Source organism: Heptranchias perlo, chromosome 5 (assembly GCF_035084215.1).
Source record: "Heptranchias perlo isolate sHepPer1 chromosome 5, sHepPer1.hap1, whole genome shotgun sequence".
In the NCBI taxonomy this organism is placed as follows: domain Eukaryota; kingdom Metazoa; phylum Chordata; class Chondrichthyes; order Hexanchiformes; family Hexanchidae; genus Heptranchias; species Heptranchias perlo.
The window spans coordinates 65903225-65923860 of NC_090329.1; the positions used below are offsets into that span (position 1 = coordinate 65903225).

Here is a 20636-nt window from a genome sequence, read left to right on the forward strand (position 1 = left end):
GGGTGCGGAAGGAAGACAGGCTTATATAGCACCTTTCACAGCCTCAGGACATTCCAAAGCGCTTCACAGCCAATGAAGTATTTTTGAAGAGCAGTTACTGTTGTAATTTAGAAAATCACAGCAAGGTACACAACCAACAATAAGATAAATGACTTTCTAATCTTGTTTTTAGTAATATTAAGGGATAAATATTGGCCAGGTCACCAGACTTCCCCGCTCTATTTCGAATAGTGCCATGGGGTTTTCTACATCCACCCAAGACGAGAGTGAGCTTCAGTTTAACATCTCGTCCGAAAGACAGCACCTCCGACGGTGCAGTACTCCCTAAATACTACTTTGAAATGTCAGCCCTGGGATGGGCATGAACCCATAACCTTCTGACTCAGAAGCACGAGTGCTACCACTGAGCTAAGGCAGAGACCTGGTGATATATTAACTATATAAAAGAGACCTAGTTATAGAGAGTCAAATTTTGTCTGATAATGTTCCTGTGAAGCACATTGGGACGTTTTACTATGTTAAAGACACTATATAAATGCAAGTTATTGTTGTTGTTGTAAATACATAGCCAAAATCCGGAGTCAGGATCTGACATCAGGGCAAAGCACAACACACCCCAGGATGGTTTCTCACCCCACTTTACTCCAGAGTCAGGTCAGTCCTGGACCTCAGATGTACATGGCACAAGGTTAGAGTCAGTGCAAAGTGGAAACCATTTTGTACCAACACAAGATTTGTAGTATGAATGCACTCTTGGATTACTTCTTGAGGGCACTGTTGCCTTCCCCTGAAATGGGTGTTTAGTGTATTTGTAACTTTTGAAGTTAGTGTATGATTCCCACCAATCACAATGACCTTGGACTAAGGAGAAGAGAAAACACCCACAATCTACTGAAACCATCAACATCCTGGGGGGTCACCATTGACCAGAAACTTAACTGGATCAGCCATATAAATACTGTGGCTACAAGAGCAGGTCAAAGGCTGGGTATTCTGCGGAGAGTGACTCACCTCCTGACTCCCCAAAGCCTTTCCACCATCTAGAAGGCACAAGTCAGGAGTGTGATGGAATACTCGCTACTTGCCTGGATGAGTGCAGCAACAACACTCAAGAAGCTCGACACCATCCAGGACAAAGCAGCCCGCTTGATTGGCACCCCATCCACCACCCTAAACATTCACTCCCTTCACCACAGCGCACAGTGGCTGCAGTGTATACCACCCACAGGATGCACTGCAGCAACTCGCCAAGGCTTCTTCGACAGCACCTCCCAAACCCTCGACCTCTACCACCTAGAAGGACAAGAGCAGCAGGCATATGGGAACAACACCACCTGCACGTTCCCCTCCAAGTCACACACCATCCCGACTTGGAAATATATCGCCGTTCCTTCATCGTCTCTGGGTCAAAATCCTGGAACACCCTTCCTAACAGTACTGTGGGAGAACCTTCACCACACGGACTGCAGCGGCTCAAGGCGGCGGCTCACCACCACCTTCTCAAGGGAAATTAGGGATGGGAAATAAATGCCAGCCTCGCCAGCGAAATCCACATCCCATGAACGAATTTTAAAAAATCCCCAATATGAATCAAAGTCCACACAAGAGAACAGGAGGGGGTTGGGGGAAAGAGAAGGAAGAATTTACTTGTTAAAAAGAGGTCCAAATCCATAATACACTAACAAGCCTAATCATGTGCAACACCAGCATTGTTGCAAGGACTTCTATAGCGCAACACTTTCTTCCAGAGCCACAATTACTCCTTTTGAGCTCAATATATACTATTAAAGATGTAAATTTTTCGCTCAAGTTCCCATATTACACATTCCTCCGAGTTAGGCCAGCAACAAACTTGTCCCCGGGACGATTCCACTGTGGCTCTAACCAAGATACAAAAGCAGGCAAATCTTTCCAATCTTCATTTCCTTTTCCTAGACTACACTAATTGACTCCCCTAGATGAACAAAGGTTTTGAACTCACCATGTATACAAAATGGGTAAAATATCATGTCCTATTATTGCACAACTATAATTCGAAGTCCTTTGTATTTGCACAATTAACACATCACTGACAAAAAACTAGTTTTGTGTCCATTCCATTCAAGTCCAGACATAGAAAATACTGACAGTTCTCCACACCTGAGCCGAGTTAATCATCAACAGACAGCAGCATGAAATCTTGCAACCAGTTTGGCAGCTATCACCTCACCCCATATCTAAAAATAGTTACAAACACAGACTCAAGAATTAAGGTAATCATTCAATTAAGAAAATGAAAGCACAGGGCTTTTAGTCTCCCAAACAAATCTGTACACATCTGGTGGTGGACAAATAGAATTCTGCTGTTTTTTTTTAAAAAGTTTTTTAAAAAAACATTCACAGGTTGCATATTTTATACTAAAATAATTTCATCACTACTATACAATTTTCAACTGCTGTTATACAGAGGACAAAAAATAAGTAATTTGAATGGTCAATAAAATGCCTTACCTCTTCAATTATTTCAATGACATCTCCAGTTTTTATTTCCAATTCATCCTCATTTTGAGGGATGTAATCAAACGTTGCTTCACATTGCCGCTTTTTGGATCTTCCTGTTGGGATTGACATCACAGACATTGCTTTTACAGTGTTGACTGAAAACAATTTGTTTTTAAAAAGATGCCAAGTTGCTTGAAAAAAACCTTATTGTAACAGCAGATTAAACCTAAACTTCTTTTCAGCATCTGATTTTTGTTCACAAACTAAGCAGCTTTCTCAGGAAGATCCCACCCACTCTCCAGTCACGCAGCACTTAAGTATCTGAAAGAGAACTGTACTACTCAATTATAATACAACACATACATTATTGTATTTTTCCAACAATAAAAACACATATTTTGAACTAGAATTTAAACCCTGCATTATCTAATTTTAACTCGTCAGTAAATACCAGGTCACTAATCAAAAAACAGCAAGATAAATATTGGTTAAAGCCATGACTGGTGTTTGCTCAAGAGCAGCAGTTTTTAAAATGTCACTTCCTGATGAGTTTTACACGTGCTTGTAACAGCTGAATATTCTTGATTTCCTACTTCCTTCCACTTTCAAAAAACTGCCAAAATTCCTTTTGTTGAAAACTATTTCTGCTTTGAAGGCAACTTCATATCTTCATTCCGTAATCAGGCATCAATTTTTAAATCTTTCATGCTGTATAAGGGGTTTTCTCATCAAGGCAGCTGCTTTGCTGTTATCATGGTGAAATTTTTGGAATCAAGTGTCCAATCCAAAACACTGGTAAAAATGCTAGAATCCCAGGCAATAAAAACTAAATTTGATTTATCGAATCACCAATACCCTCTCGATGTATTTTGTTCTAAATTATGTTTCGGAGCAAAGCTTATGAGAATCCACTACAGATCTAGATATATTTTAAAGCAAAACTGTGCCACATAACAGGGTACTGCTCTTGTACTGAAGGACAATGATACATCAACATACAATATATTCTCAAAAGTTTTATGGCAAAACATTTTCATTTGCAAAAAAACTTGCATTGACACCTATCACAATATCAGTTGTGAGATTCATGGAAGTCTGTTTATGAAGAAAATTACTCTTGATACACGGAACAGAATGTGAAACTACCTATTTTAATATACCTTCCTAAACATAAACTTACAATCCCTGCTATACACATTCATTAACTATTTCACCACCACCGATAAGCATCAGCAAAATAAGTTTAAATTCCTGAATGGTTCAGTGGGTAGTGGTGGGGGGAGGGGAGGGGAGGGGAGGGGGGAGGGGAGGGGGGGGGAGGGGAGAGGGGGGGGGAGGGGAGGGGGGGGGGAGGGGAGGGGGGGGGGGAGGGGAGGGGAACAAATGAAAAAGGCTGCAAGTTCAACCCTGGCCCTTGCTGAATAAACCAATCACAGTTGGGAACAAGTAGGGATGTTACCATTGACCTCAGTGCCCCCAGGCTATAGAGAAGAAATTTCAGTCAGACATTCACTCCCAACTATCAGGTGGCATCCGCTGGAAGATGCACATGTACAGTGTTGGGCAAAAACCAAATGCTCCCTTTGTTAAACGTGTCACCTTTATTCACATGACATATCTCAGTATCTCCAGCTATAAACTTGCCAAAAGGATTGGAGGGTGCTTACTAAAAATATTCTTTACCAAAAGAATCTAAAAAGGCCTGTGTATACTACTACTATTACATAAAAACTTATTACATTGTTTTATTGAAACAATAAGAGCTGCACAAAATTACTTTTATTTTATCATGTGCTTAATTAAAGGACAAAAACAAGGATGCCCACAACTGCTGTGCAAGGTAGCTTTAAATACAAGGGTTACTTCAACAACAGTGCATGAACAAGCTGAAGATGAAGCAATTAATCCTAGAACATACAGGTGCTACTTAGGATGTAATGTTATTCTTGCATTGAGTCTGGATCACTTCAAACTGCTCAATTGAAAGGATACTATGCCCGACCATTGTTGGGCCCACACAATCCAATGAAGGGCCTACAATGAATGGGCTACAGCTGGACTCGTCATTCACCACACACTGGAGTTGAAGCAGCATAGTCTAGACTGGTTTCCGCCTATTACAGGGGCAAACCTGGCAATTTGTGGACTGGCATCAGAAAATAAAACTATAAAGCTGCCAGATTGTTGTAACATGACATAACTGGTTCACTCATGTTTTTCATGGAAGGGAACCTGCCACCCTGTCTGTCTGGCGTACACGTAACCTCATTTGTACACAAGGCATTTATCTCTTCATATTCTCTCAAGTGGCTCAGAAAGACAGAAGGCAAACTCACAAACACCTTCTCAGGGCAACTAGAGATGGGCAATAAATGTGATGTTGCCAGAGTTGCCCACAACCCGAGAATAAATATTTTAAAAAAGGTTTGGCATAGTGTAGCACATCCTGAAAATTTCTATGTTCACCACATATAGTGAATTTGCTGCCGAAATACTGCAATTTTGCATTTAAAGCGCCACAGGTGATGAAAAGGTCAGTTTCAGAACTGACTTGAGCAAAAATCTACCAATGACTCCACTTTGGCCAGGTAGTCACCCAAATTAAATTACACATGAAATCTTATATTTAATTTTATGTACTTACAGTGGGATCCCTTGATTCCAATGTGAAGTATACATCCTTCAGATCAACAGCAACTAGTTAGCTGGCCTGCCATACTACCCATCTTCAGCTCATATTCAGGCTGAAATCTGCAGTAGGCTGATACATAGAAGTAAAACAGTTGCCTGCCCACAGGAACCACTTTCAAAAGCTCCAACCAAACAAGAGTTTGTAAACATTTTGCAAATTTTCATTTGAAATCCTACAACAGTGCCAAGAAAACTAGTCCCCTGATTTTAATGGGGAAGGGGACAGCATAACCCTCCTTTAATTTTTCCATCATCCGCATGAAGTACACCAGAACTCAATGTACTAATTAGATGTAGTCCACCATCTTAGATCCTCATCTGGTGGCATTGGGAAAGGGTAGATGGATGTCACTGAGCAGCTGAAGCAAAAGGAGGCAGTAACAGGTTTCTTGGCTGTTGATTGCCTGGCGGAGATATTTTTTCCCTCCATCCAGGTCCCTAACAGGGGGACGACTTCTGAGGCCCACAATAATCCCATGTGGGTTAAACTTTCATTGCTATGCCTCAGACTTGTGCTTTGTAAAATTCTACAGGTAGCCTCGACTAGTACTTCGAACAATTTTGTGCCTGAGCTCTATCAGTCTCTGTTGCAGATCCTGTACAGATCCCAAAATCCCAAGCTTCACAAAGCAGCAAAACCATTCTTGGTTCTCGGTGACTATACCCAGGCACCCAGAACTGACTACTGCATAAACTTGAAACCTGACCAGTGATACATGTTGGACTTATCCTGCCCTAACTCTCGAGAGGAACTGTAAAATAAAAATGAGGGAGATAATTGATAAACTAATCAAACTTAGAGGGGATAAAACCCCTGGTCCGGATGGATTGTATCCACGCATATTAAAAGAAGTTAGGGAAGAGATAGCAGAGGCACTACTACATATATACAAAAATTCAAATGAAAAGGGAATAGTGCCAGAGGACTGGCGAGCAACTAATGATTTTTCTATATTTAAAAAGGGGAGACAAAACAAGTCCAGGGAATTATAGACCAGTTAGTTTAATGTCGTTGATAGGAAAGATAATGGAATCTTTACTCAAAGATGTAACAGAAAAACATCAAGAAACCGAAAATATAATTTAGAGTAGTCAGCACGGATTTCAAAGGGGAAGATCATGCTTCATCAACCTTACTGAATTCTTTGAAGAAGTAACAGAAAGGGTACAAAGCAGCCCGCTTGATTGGCACCCCATCCACCACCCTAAACATTCACTCCCTCCACCACCGGCGCACCATGGCTGCAGTGTGTACCATCCACAGGATGCACTGCAGCAACTCCCCAAGGCTTCTTCGACAGCACCTCCAAAACCCACGACCTCTATCACCCAGAAGGACAAGGGCAGTAGGCACATGGGAACACCACCACCTGCACGTTCCCCTCCAAGTCACACACCATCCCGACTTGGAAATATATCGCCGTTCCTTCATCGTCGCTGGGTCAAAATCCTGGAACTCCCTACCTAACAGCACTGTGGGAGAACCTTCACCACACGGACTGCAGCGGTTCAAGAAGGCGGCTCACCACCATCTTCTCAAGGGCAATTAGGGATGGGCAATAAATGCTGGCCTTGCCAGCGACGCCCACATCCCATGAACGAATAAAAAAAAAGGTAGATAAGGGTAATGTAGTAACCATCATATATTTGGATAAGATACTGCATATTAGATTCATGACTAAGGTCAGAACATGTGGAGTCAGGGGACAGGAAGCAGAATGGATAACAAGCTAGCTACAAAACAGAAAATAGAGAATAGGATTATGCATAGCTACTCAGACAGGCAAAAGTGGGAAGTGGTGTTCCACAGGGATTAGTGCTGGGACCACTGTTGTTCACAATTTACATAAACTATTTGGACTCAGAAATTGGAAGTACAATTTCAAAATTTGCAGATGACACCAAATTGGGGGTATGGTTAATACTGAGGAAGAATGTGACAAAATACAAGACGACATGCAGAACGGGCATGTAATTAAGCGAATGAATGTCAATATAGATAAATGTGAGGTGATGCATTTTGTTAGGAAGAATAAGGAGGCCACATACTGCTTGGATAATAAAACTCTAAATGGGGTAGAGGAGCAAAGCGATCTAGGGGTACAGATACACAAATTACAAAGTAGCTTTGCAGGTTATTAAGGCCAGAAAAAAAAAAGCAAACCAAGCACTGGGGTTCATTTCTGGAGGAAATAATTGAAAAGCAGAGAAGTTATGTTAAACTTGTATAGAACTTTGGTTAGACCACACTTGGAGTACTGTGCACAGTTCTGGTCTCCATGTTATAAAAATTATATAGAAGCATTGGAGAAGGAGCAAAAATGATTCACAAGGATGATACCAGGACTGAAAGGATACACTTTTCAGGAAAGGCTGAAAAGGCTGGGGCTCTTTCTCTAGAAAAAAAAAGAGACTGAGGGGTGACCTGATCGGGGCCTTTAAGCTAATGAAAGGGTTTGATAGGGTAGAGAAAATGTTTCCACTTGTGTGCAAATCCAAAGCGAGAGGTCATAAATATAAGATAGTCACTAATAAATCCAATAGGGAATTCAGGAGAAACTTCTCACCAAAGACTGGTAAGAATGTGGAACGCACGATCACAAGGAGTAGTTGAGGCAAATAGCATAGATGCATTTCAGGGGATGCTAGATAAGCATGAGGGAGAAAGGAATAGATGGGTAAGCTGATAGGGTTAGATGAAGAGGGGTAGGAGGAGGCTTGTGTGGAGCATAAACGCCAGCATAGACCAGTTGGGCCGAATAGCCTGTTTCTGTGCTGTAACTCGATGTAAGAATGAAGAAAAGGCAGTTGGACCTCACCTTCCAGGAAGGTTCGAGACTTGTTGCTGACTCAACCACATTTGGAGCATTCTTTCGACATTTCTATCTGAAGCATCCATGCACTGAAATTTCTTACAGGTGGGGCCATGGTTTTGCTGCGCTTAACATGCACACCAAAAACTACCAGGTAACCCATGGGTGGATGGATAAACTTACTGTGCTCAGGAACATGTAAATCAATACAAATTGAAATAACCAGGATACCACTGTGAGAGACCGCAGGAAATTCCCCAATATAATTTTAGCTACAGTCCACATCAAAATATTGTTTCTCAATTAGGTCGCTCTAGATACATGAATTCCTGAGCCAAGACCGTTAAAAGGAATAATATTGAAATTTTTTGTTGACAACAAATTGGGGGTATGGCAAACTGTGATGGGGATTGCGATAAACGGCAGTAGGTCAACATAGGTTAGCAGGATGGGCAGATGCAATTCATTAAAAACATGCAAGTTGTGCATCTTAGAGATAAGAATAGGGAAAGAAAATGGTAAAATTCTAAACATATTAGAGGAGCAGAGGTACTTTGATGTGCAGGTACTCAGATTACTGAAGGCGACAGAGCAACTGGATAAAGCCTGGCAAAGGCAAATGGAATCGGAATCTTTGCTCTTAAATCTAGAGGTACAGAACACAAAGGAAGGAAGTAATATTGAAGTTGTAGAAGATTTTAGTTAGATGACAGCTGGAGTATTGAAGTCAATGGAATGAAAATTGAAAGCTCCACTCCGTCAGATCACCAGCCACATAGTGAAGATGAAAATTTAGCCCAGTAAATCATGGGTTTAAGCACCACTCTAGGGCTTATAAAAACAATGCAAAATGTTACACTTTCATGGCTACCAAAAGTTGCTGACTTTTTTTTCCACCCGGGATTTGATTGCTCTTGGGTAAATGTGAAATTTATTCCCGCATTCCACGTCCTTCACCCTCCCCAGTCAATTAGCTGTCAATGTATGAGCTGTGACAGAGGAAGCTCAGCTCAAAGTCAAGCAGGTTACCAAAGTTCCACACTGCTGAGTTTAACTTGGAGTGACAGCTGGGAAGATAGATGGAGTAGAGGCTGGAAGGACATAGGTTCTTGTGGGAGCAAGAGAAGATGGCTTTATTTTGCTTATATTAAGCTGGAGAAAGTTTTGGATCATCCATGTCTTAATGTTAGATAGAAGTTTTGAGAGACTGGGGAATGTTCTAGATTGAATGGAGAAGCAGAGAGATAAAGCTAGGTGTCACCAGCATTCATGTGAAAATTGGCCTCATACTCCAGAAATTGCCACCAAGGGGATAGTACGTAAATAATGAAGAGGGGGTCCAAGGCTAAAACCCTTGGGGTACACGAGATATGATTGTGCGGGCACAAGAGAAGACATTTCAGGCAGTGTAACATCTAATACAACGAGTATGAGTGGAATCAGAAGCAGTGCCACGGAAATGGACTGTGGACGAGAAATGTTCAAAGAGGGTGAAATGGTCGACGGTATTGAAGGCAGCAGAGGCGGTGAGGAAGATGGAGGCTACAGCTGCAGTCACACAGGATGTTGATGGTGATGGTGGCTAGTCTATTCTCAGTGATGGAAGCCTCTGTTTCGAAGCCTTTGAACAGAGTGTTTTAGGAAAGATGGAAGCATAGCTGCAAGGCAACGATGCGTTCCAGGACTAGAAAGGAGATTCATCTGCCATTACTAAATTCCACAGCAATCAAAGACTTGTACACACACTTCATTGGTCACTCAACCATATAGCTTTATCTTGTCTGCAAATGTGATATTACTGGAAGCAGCCTTCTCATTACCTATTTTGTATACAATGCAAACACTGTTATACATCTGATTTGTCCGAGAATAATCCCAATAAAATGAATTGTTCCTTCCAGTATTTCGCAAAGAAAAATGTGTCAAAGGACCTGACGTATAATTTATCACCCATAATACACAAGTATAAAATTGTAGCAGTATGACATTTACTGTACTCCTTTAAATTTCAATGAATAAAATATTTACAAGTTTCACAAATGAAAACAATATTTCCCCCAAAAGGAGGAAGAAATCAAACAACTGCAATGGTGACTCTGAACTGGAGGTCACAGTGACTGAATGGTCATTTCCAAGCACAACCTCACCTCTCCAGATTGCTCAGTGAGTAGCTGAACATACAGACCAGGAAGGTTGCATGCTGTATTCCCAGTCTGCCTGCAGTAGAGGCCGTGTCAGCCAGGATTACTGCTCCTGAACAATATTCAGCACTTCTGGAAGTGCACTTTTGCTGGCAGTCAGGCGAGAACAGGATTGAACTTGTCTGTCATCTAAATAAGCTCTCCTGAAGAGATTCCGATGTGTACTCATTCTACCAAGCAGCTTTCAAAAAAGTAAAAACACCTCCTGCCTTATCACAATTTGTATCACATGCAGAAATGATATCCAAGGTGAATACACCCAAATCATTCCCCTTTTTTTAAATTTCTGCCACGAAACATTCACTGTGCACTCAATTCATATATACTACCAATATTACTTGTGCAAAGGTCTAGAACAGAGCACTGAAGGTGGATGGAGAAAACAAACAGATAGGTTTTCATGTTAAGTCAAATTATTGATTGATTTATTATAGTTCGCTCAAAGATCTGAAACCTGCTGCAGGTGTAGTAATTTGGAGATTTATTCACCTCATTTTAAAAAAAGGTCCCCATTAAGGAACTTCTGGAATTTTTGGAAGCAAATACTGAAACCAGGCTGGGCTAAAATTTCTACAATGCTTTCATCAAAAGAGCCCACCTCTAGATGATAGGCTATCAAACTAAGGAACATATCTATAGGGTTCCTGAGTAGATGCCAGAGTCCGAGCGATCATCAGATTTCAATCCATTACTAGAACATTACTTCTGATGCTAACATTTCTGCAATGACAGCACACTCTGCCTTTCGGCATCGGACAGTTTCTTTTCAAAGTCAGAACTTTGAGTTTGCTGGGAACGTGTCTATATTTACAGGGGGCACCCCGTACAGAAAAGCTTGAAAACCACAGTTCTAGCCTGGCTCAAGAGAAGTTAAATAGGCTTTGCACCATTTTGCTTCTGTTCAAACAGAAAGAGGCAGTCTTCCAATATAAATTTTCATTACTGGATTATACAGTAGAAGCAGAGACAAAAAAGGTACTACTGCATGTTTTGAAAGCACTGTTGAAGCATCGAGTGATCAAATGCTTTTTCACTGTTCCTTGGAAAACTGGCTTTGTCCCAGAGTCTGCAGGGGCAATGAAATTCTTGACTGAATACTGCTCATAAACACCAATTAACTGTGCCAATGTTTGTCTAGATTCAGCTCCCAGACATCTGTGGGTTAATGCGACATGTAGTACAATATTGAGCCATACAAGCCAGAAAAATCAAAGATTCAATCCTGCACTGTTCTTAATTAGGTGATCTTGTCAGCTTGAGAAAGTTACAATTTGTCTCAGGGCTCCCAAAAGATACATTCACAAAATAACTGTAGCACTGATGAAAAGCTGTTTAGCTTCACACCAATGCTACAGCTACAGTTCAAAAGGAGCCGTAATCCTGATCAAGTCCTCCCCGACACCAGAACAAAGTGAAACTCCGAAGAGATCGCCGAATTCTGCTTTGCTTTGGAGTTGGTCCGGGACTCACCACCCGATCTGCACTCCATAAAAGTTTAGTATTGGTGCAAAGGAGAGACAGCTACACACCAACACAATTAGTGTGAACATACCATACATTAGCTACATTACGAGGAACAAAAGGGAAAAAAAGCCTGAAGGCCCCCTGCCTATTCAATATCTGGTGCTATGAGCTGGAAATATGTCCATATGGACACAAAGGTAAGGACAGAATTGGATTCAGTTGTGGCAGATGCCAGGATTTTTTTTTGATTAAGTCAGCACAACCTGAGGGACTATACGCCAGCATAGACCACAGTCCTTAGGAAAGGAGGGGATTAGAAGAAAAAAACACTCATGGGGGGGGGGGGGGGGGGAGGGGTGGGCGAGTGCGAGGGCAATTTCCTGAGTAGTTCTAGAACATGTGGGGGAAAAATAAATTGAGCTGGTTATGGGCTACATGCACTTGTGATGTACAAAGAGGTTTATATTGAATAATTTAATACAATATTGGATTTACGTTTGGAGTTCTGCATTAAATATTGGCAAGACCGAAGGCATTGTCTTCAGTTCCCACAACAAACTCTGTTCCCTAGCCACTGAATCCATCCCTCTCCCTGGCCACTATCTGAGGCTGAACCAGACTATTCGCAACCCTGGCGTCCTATTTGACCCTGACCCTATATCCTCTCCATCACCAAGACCGCCTACTTCCATCTTCGTAACATCGCCCGGCTCCACCACTGCCTCAGCTCATTACTGTTGAAACCCTCATCGATGCCTTTTTCTTACCTCTAGTCTTAACTATTCCAATGCTCTCCTGGCCGGCCTCCCACCTTGCACCCTCTGTAAACTTGAGCTCATCCAAAACTCTTCTGCCTGGATCCCAATTCACACCAAATCCCATTCACCCATCACCCGTGCTTGCTGACCTACACTGGCTCCCGGTCCGACAACACCTCGATTTTAAAATTCTCATTATTGTTTTCAAATCCCTGCATGGCCTCGCCCCTCCCCATCTCTGTAACCTCTGCCAACCCTACAATGCTCAGATCTCTGCACTCCTCCAATTCAGGCCACTTGCGCATCACTGATTTTCCCGCTCCACCATTGGAGCCACCTAGGCCCTAAGCTCTGGAATTCCATCCCTAAACCTTTCTGCCTCTCTACCTCCTTTGAGATGCTCCTTAAAACCCACCTCTTGGACCAACCTTTTGGTCACCTGTCCTAATATCTCATGTGGCTCTGTGTCAAATTTTGTTTAATAATCGCTCCTGTGAAGCGCCTTGGGATGTTTCACTACGATGTTATATAAATACTAGTTGTTGTTAAACCCAAAAGTTGGATTTTCCTGGAGTAAATCTTTGGGTGTAGTCACATCTTTGTCCATTTACCGGTGCGTTTTTTTGCCCCCGATCGTAATCGCTACCCAAGAACTATTTCCCAATGTCAGGATTGTTGGTGCCTCAATGGGTCCAATGCAATTTCAGATTTTCTCTCCCCAACCATCAGCTTAAAAACACTTAACTTAGCATGTCTATCAAGTGCCTTGGGACATTGCACTACATTAAAAAGTTTGTAGATAAGGGAAAAAACATTATGCTATTAACATAGGATTGGTAGCCACTGTGTTAGAGCGTGCTTAGTAAGAGTGTTTATCTTTTTATATGGAAGAAAAGGAATCTCAGACTAGCCAAATAAGAGATGTAAAGCTTTTGCACTGGTTGCATACCACAGGAGGAGCTCCTCCCGTGCTTAATAATCTCACTGCCCTCAAATACCAATAACTCCTTAAGAAGAAACTGAATTTACTATTCAGGTCATGACATTGAGGGAGGTGATGGAATTGGAAAAATAATGGCTACTTTTGATATGTAGAAATCAGGCTAAGACAGTTGTTCCACATGCTATTGATATAGAAGCTGTCCATTGCTTGCTCTAAGGTTTGGCTAACAAAGAGCTTGTGCAATTTTATTCTGTGATATTCTGTGATACAGTTGTAAATTTTTAATGCAGAGGGGTCACTGTGCAGCTTCCCCTCATTATTGCAGGTAATTATCAAAGTGAGCAATAGCAGCCCATTACCAAGAAAGCAATTGCTTAAGCTGTAGTGGCTATGCCCTCGGGCAAGTTTTATCTACATACAGATACCTATAGGATTCTTTGATTCTTGATACAACATGAAGCTACTTCTAAAATGCTGAGTATGGGATTGCAAGATTTTTTTTTGGAGTATGGAGCAATACTCAGCCATGCTTACCTGGAGTGGAGACATTACCACCCAAAGTCCCTTTTAAATAAATGTATGGGCTTTAAATCCCAGAAAAGCAATGGCAACTAGAGACAGTAAAGGCCCAGTTCATTGATACAGAGACACTGATTTTCAAATAATTCCTCTGAAAATCACATCTTTTTAAAAAAACGTTACCATTCTCTTTCCCCTCCCCCAAAGGCATTGATTTTTTTATTGAAGTATGGCTCCACAGGTACCAGAAGCCTTCCAGTTTCTTTCCCAAATGCCCATTCTTCTAAGAGTCTAGATAGTTAAAGTCAGCAAACTGCTAAATTATGGAGGGCATCACAGTCAACTCAAATCCTGTCCTCACTTGTATCCACACCCAAGCTCTACCAGCAAACATCATTGTACAGCAATTAGGAACCAGCATATCAAGTACTTATTGCCCTGTTTGCAACTGTATTTATCATTTCTAATATATGTACAGTTATTTAATTCCACTGTTGACCACCATCTAAGCATTACACAATCTACTTTCTTGCATTTCAAATTACATGCACTTGCTGATTTTTCCATCTGTAGCTCAGTTGTACTAAGCCTATTAACTGCACACCAGATGAGATTAACCAACACACACAAGGAATTGAACCAGAGAATTTATAGATGCCCAATGTTCCTGTAAAGTTGTATACAAAGATTAGTTGTAGTAACATCTCCTCTCAACACAGAGAAAGCCATGATCTAGCCAATTTGTACCAGAGCCTCAGTATTTTGGCTTCAACTCTCGATCATGTAGATCATCATCCTTTACAAATAAGGTCTCTGAAGCAACAATGACTTTTGGGGATATCTTTAATCCCTTTACACTGTAGGAAGGAAGACAAGGGGAGAGAATTTCCACAGGAAACCCCCCCCCAAGAAAATTCACCTCAAAAGGTGTCTTCTGCTTCTATTTTTCACCTTGGTCCCTGAATTCCTAACAGAAATTATCCTTGCTGCAATGAAGATTAAGGACAGTTTAGTAAGATGAAACAACCTTGCACTGTTGTTGCAGAACAGTGGTTTTCAAACTTTAGTGTCTGAGGGACCTCTTGCAAATAATGACACATTGGGAATTTAGGACAGGGACCTCCACCAAAGACAAAATGTCAGCGGCCCAAAGGAAAACAGGACCAGATTTACAAAAGAGTTATCAGTTTACAGCAAGAAAAATATTACAGTAAGTCAATAACTATAAAGAACACACAGAATGACCTATTTTGTTCCAAAGGACCAGTGTCTTTTTTGCAGACTGCGTTATGTCCTGAAATACAAACTTTCTTCATACAAATTCATATTTCATACTACCAGTCACCAATACTCAGTACAATACTTCAATACAGTAGTGAGGGAGTGCAGCACTGTCAGAGGTGTCATCTTTCAGATGAGACGTTACATCTGAAAGGGCAGACAGAGTCTCAGTTTATGTAAAAGATTCCATGGTGCTATTCAATGAAGAGCACGGAAGTTCTTCAAGTGTCCTGGCTAACATTTATCCCTCAACCAACACCACAGAACAGATTATCTGGTCATTTATCTAATTTCTGCTTGTGGGACCCTGCTATGTGCAAATTGGCTGCTGTGTTTCCCTACATTACAGCAGTGACTATACTTCAAAAGTACTTAATTGGCTGTGGAGTGCTTTGGGACAACTGGAGGTTGTGAAAGGTGCTATATAAATGCAAGTTTTTTTATTTCTATACTTATGGGTGAAACTGAAATCCAATGGTTCTCGTCCTCGAGTACATCACCAAACCCCATCCACACACCTCAAATATTAAATTTAAAACAAGAAAAAAAATTCTAAAAAAAGACAATTTCCTTTCTGCTTCGTGCTGTTGATTTCTGCTGAACGTTTATGGATTCTCCACATCACGGACCTCTAAAACCAGCACCAGTGTAATCCAATCAAAACAATGGCACAGTTATTCCAGTTGAACAAGGTCATTAAGTTGAGCAGATACTTTCCACTGCCCCACTCTGAACCGGAATGGTCAATTTAAAAGTCAAAAAGCCTTTAGATTTTCAATCAAACCAATTACTGCTGATGTCAGGTTTCACATCGTGACAGTACTAAATGTCATTACATCAAATGCCATCACTAAATAGTATTACACAAGCTTAAAATTGTTCTTTAGCATTCAGTTATTTACCATATGATTGCAACATATCAAAACTTCATTGGATAATGAAACAAAATATATCACAGATGAGGAAAGTCAGCAGGATTAACCAAGTGGCAATAAGTCTGAACTGTACCATTGCTCCCCCTCCCTTGGGTGAATTTTAGCAGTTAACTTATATGATGAAAATACACATGGCAGCAATATACCCCATAAGCAAAATCTTTTTAGCTGCTACTGCACTGCTCTAAAAATATTCTTATCCCAAATCATCGTATTCTCCAGCTGAAGGGCAAGGGATGGGAAGGGATTAGAACATAGGAATATAGGAAGTAGGCCATTTAACCCCTCAAGCCTGTTTAGTCATTCAATGAGATCATGGCTGATCTGTATCTCAACTTCATCCTCCCGGCTTGGCTCCATATCCGTTAATACCCTTGGCTAGCAAAAATACATCAATCTCAGATTTAAAATTATTGTTTGAGCTAACATCTAGCAGTCTTTTTGTGGGAGAGTTCCACACTTCTACCACCATTTGCATGAAGTGTTTCTTAACTTCTCTCCTGAATGGTTTGGCTCTGATTTTAAGGTTACGTCTCCTTGTCCTACACTCACCCACCAGCGGAAAATATTTCTCTCTATGTATCCTATCAATTCCTTTCAAAATCCTAAAAACCTCAATCAAATCACCCCTTAACCTTCTATATTCAAGGGAATTCAAGCCTAGGTTATGTAATCTCTCCTCATAATCTAACCCTTGGAGCCCTGGTAACATTCTGGTGAATCGGTGCTGCACTCCTTCCAAGGCCAATACATCCTAAGGTGCAGTGCCCAGAACTGTACACAGTACTCCAGATGTGTTCTAACCAGGGCTTACTATAGCTGTAGCAAAACTTCCTCCCCTTTATATTCTAGCCCATTAGCTATAAAGGCTAACATTCCATTAGTCTTTTTGATTATATTTTTGTACCTGACCACTGCATTTTAGTGATCTGTATATATGGACCCCATAATCTCTTTGGGCCTCCACTGTTCCTAGCTTTTCATCATTTAAAAAAACTCAGATCTATCCTTTTTTGGTCCAAAATGGATGACCTCACACTTACCTGCATAAAACCATCTGCCAGAGTTTGGCCCACTCACTTAATCTATCAATGTCTCTTTGTAATTTTATGCTCCCGTCTACACTACTTACTATGCCACCGATCCTTGTGTCATCGGCAAACCTGGATATATGGCTCTCTATTGTGTTATCCAAGTCATTAATAAATACAGTGAATAGTTGAGGCCACAGCAAAGACTCTTGTGGGACACCAACAGTCACTTCCTTCCAGTTCAAGTACATACCTATTATCCCTATCTCTGTCTTCTATTACCTAATCAATCTCCTAACCAGGTCAATAACTTACCTTCAATACCATGAGCTTTAATTTTGGCAAATAGTTTCTTATGTGGAACCTTATCCAATGCCTTCTGGAAGTCCGTATAAACTACATCCACAGACATTCCCGTCTACTACTACTACAGTTACTTCCTCAGAAAATTCAATTAGGTTCGTTAGACGTGACCTACCTTTTACAAATCTCCAAATAAAATGTGTCGCTATGGAAAACCATATGGGTCCTAACTATGCCTGCATTTTCCTGGGATATGTGGAACATTCTTTGTTCCAATCCTACTCAGGTCCCCTCCCTCATCTCTTTTTCCAGTACACTGATAACTGTATTCGTGCCACTTCCTGCTCTTGCTCCGACCTGGAAAATTTCATCAACTTTGCTTCGGATTTCCACCCCTCCCTCGCCTTCACATGATCCTTCTCCGACTCTTGCCTTCCTCGACTTCTCTATCTCCATTTCTGGGGATAGGCCATCAATCAATATCTTCTTTAGGCCCACTGACTCTCGCAGCTACCTTGATTACATTTCCTCGAAGCACTCTATTCCATTCTCCCAGTTTCTCCATCACATCTGTTCTGATGATGCCACTTTCCACACCAATGCTTCAGATATATCTTCCTTCTTCCCCAACTAAGGATTCTCCTCCACTGTGGTGGACAAAATCCTAACTGTGTCCGTCCCATTTCCCGCACTTCTACCCTCGCCCCTTCCCCTCCCTCCCAGAGCCACGATAAGGTCCCCCTTGTCCTCACCTTCCACTCCACCAGCCTCCACATTCAACGGATTAACCTCCGCCATTTCCACCACCTCCAAACACATCATCTCCTCCCCTCCCAGCACTCCAAAGAGACAGTTCCCTCTGCGACACCCTGGTCCACTCTTCCATCACCTGCTCCCCTTCCCACAGTACCTTCCCATGCGAGCACAGGAGATGCAACACCTGCCCTTTCACCTCCTCCCTTTCCACCGTCCAGGGCCCCAAACAATCCTTCCAGGTGAAACAGAGTTACTTGTACTTTTTTCAATTTAGTATATGGCATTTGCTGCTCACAATGCGGTTTCCTCTACATTGGGGAGACCAAACGCATATTGGGTGATCGTTTTGCTGAACACCACCGTTCAGTCGGCAAGCATGGCCCTGAGCTTTCGGTCACTTGCCATTTTAATTCTTCGTCCCACTCTCACTCTGGCCTCTTGGTCCTCGGTCTCCTGTGAATCTCGAGGAACAGCACCTCATCTTTCAATATGGCACTTTACAACCTTCCAGACTCATTGATATCAATAACTTCAGATCATAACCACTTCTCCCATTTTTTCAGACAGCAGGTGCTGGTAATGATTCCGATGTTGCCATTTACAGCTCCTCTAGGCCCATCTTTTGTTTCTTTACTTGTCCCATTACCACCCTCCTCACCTTGCACCATCATCCCTTTGGTTATGTAATCACTCCTGTCCGCCACCCTAGCACAGACCTTTCTTTTTGTTCTCCCTTCCCCTGGCTCTTTACTTGCATCAAAACTGTTGAATCTTTACTTCTGCCAGTTCTAACAAAAGGTCATCGACCTGTAACGTTAACGATGTTTCTCTCTCCACAGATGCTGCCTAACCTACTGGGAAGTTCCAGCATTTTCTGTTTTTACTTGACAAATCCATGTTGGCTCTCTCTAATCAGGTCAAATTTCTCTTAAGTGCTCAGTCACTCTGTCCATAATTATAGATTTCAATAACTTCCCCCCAACAGATGTTAGACTAACAGGTTTATAATCTCCTGGTTTCTCTCTCTCACCTTTCTAAAATAATGGGAGTTATACTTGCAATTTTTCCATCTAAAGGGACAATTCCTGAATTGGAGGGGATTGAAAGAGCAGTATCTTACTTTGAAAAGAATACTGTGCATAAAACGTGATGGAAATTTAAAAAGTTATGAGGTTCTCTATATTCTGTAAATACAACTATGAAAGCTCTGCAAAAGGTGTAAAACCATTTCCAGGACACTAGATATTCAAAACAAATAGATAAAATCACATTTGGTAGTTTGAAGTGTATCAATTATGCAAGATAACTTTTAGATCGATTACAGTATCTTTGCGCACAGTGCCTACTACTAGAGTAGTTCAGGTATAATACTGATTTTGTAACTAAAAGCATTAAAACATTTGAGACAAAAATCAGTGATAAAAGTACTGTACTTACTTCTTCTGAGAGACTTAGGGTGAGGTGGGAACCCACCAACTGGGAATCCGAAAGTACTCATACGCTGGACCAGATTGGCCACATTTCCAGATTTTTCTCGCTTAGTCACTGGGTTTTCTTCTTTTGTTTCTCCATCTTTCTTTATTTCCTGTAAGAAGAAAAAAATGTTCCTTATTTGTCAATAATGAATTTTGAGACATGAGACAGTATTCTGTATACAAGACTAGGCAATGATGCTAGAAGAAGTTCCCCCAAGAAAGTTGAAGAAACTACTATCTTGCATCATTTCCTCATTCAACCAACGATTCCTTTATTCTCCACGGGATTATGTGAAGGTTTAAAAAAGCTGACATGAAAAATTGTTAAGAAATTTAGCAAATGAGTAATTTACATTTTTCACCAGCAAGCACTCAAAAACACCAGATCAGTTCTGCCAATCACATTCTGTCACTTGTACAAATCTCAATAAACAGATTCAAAACAAGTTACAATCCCAGTACTCCTGGTCTTCCAAGAATATCCCTTGAACTTCATTTTCTCAATGCAAAATGGAGAATTATAAATAGCAGTAATCTGCATAAGAAACCATAATACTATAAGAGATAGGAGCAGGAGTAGGCCATATGGCCCTTCGAGCCTGCTCCGCCATTTAATGAGATCATGGCTGATCTGATTTTTACCTCAACTCCACTTTCCTGCCCTTTTCCCCATATTCTTTGTCTCCTTTGCTGATCAAAAATTTGTCTAACTCAGCCTTGAATGTATTCAATGACTCAGCCTCCACAGCTTTTTGGGGTAAAGAGTTCCAAAGATTCACGACCCTCTGGGAGAAGAAATTCCTCCTCATTTCCATCTTAAACAGGCAACCCCTTATTCTGAGACTATGCCCCCTAGTTTTAGATTCCCCATGAGGGGTAACATTCTCCCAGCATCTACCCTGTCAAGTCCCCTCAGAATCTTGTATGTTTCAGTAAGATCTCCTCTCACTCCAATGAATATAGACCCAACTTGTTCAACCTTTCA

General features: G+C 41.3%; 1 protein-coding gene across 3 annotated transcripts in view; it reads right to left on the reverse strand.

Annotated features, from left to right (window-relative positions):
* cd2ap (CD2-associated protein) overlaps positions 1 to 20636 on the reverse strand; it is a 185079-nt gene that overhangs the window by 75711 nt on the left and 88732 nt on the right. For all 3 annotated transcript variants that reach the window (XM_067984523.1, XM_067984522.1, XM_067984521.1), the window contains exons 3-4: positions 19614 to 19761; positions 2491 to 2594 (exon numbers count right to left, since the gene is read on the reverse strand). In XM_067984523.1, coding sequence (XP_067840624.1) covers positions 2491 to 2594; positions 19614 to 19761 — 252 coding nt within the window. The remainder of the gene's footprint in view (positions 1 to 2490; positions 2595 to 19613; positions 19762 to 20636) is intronic.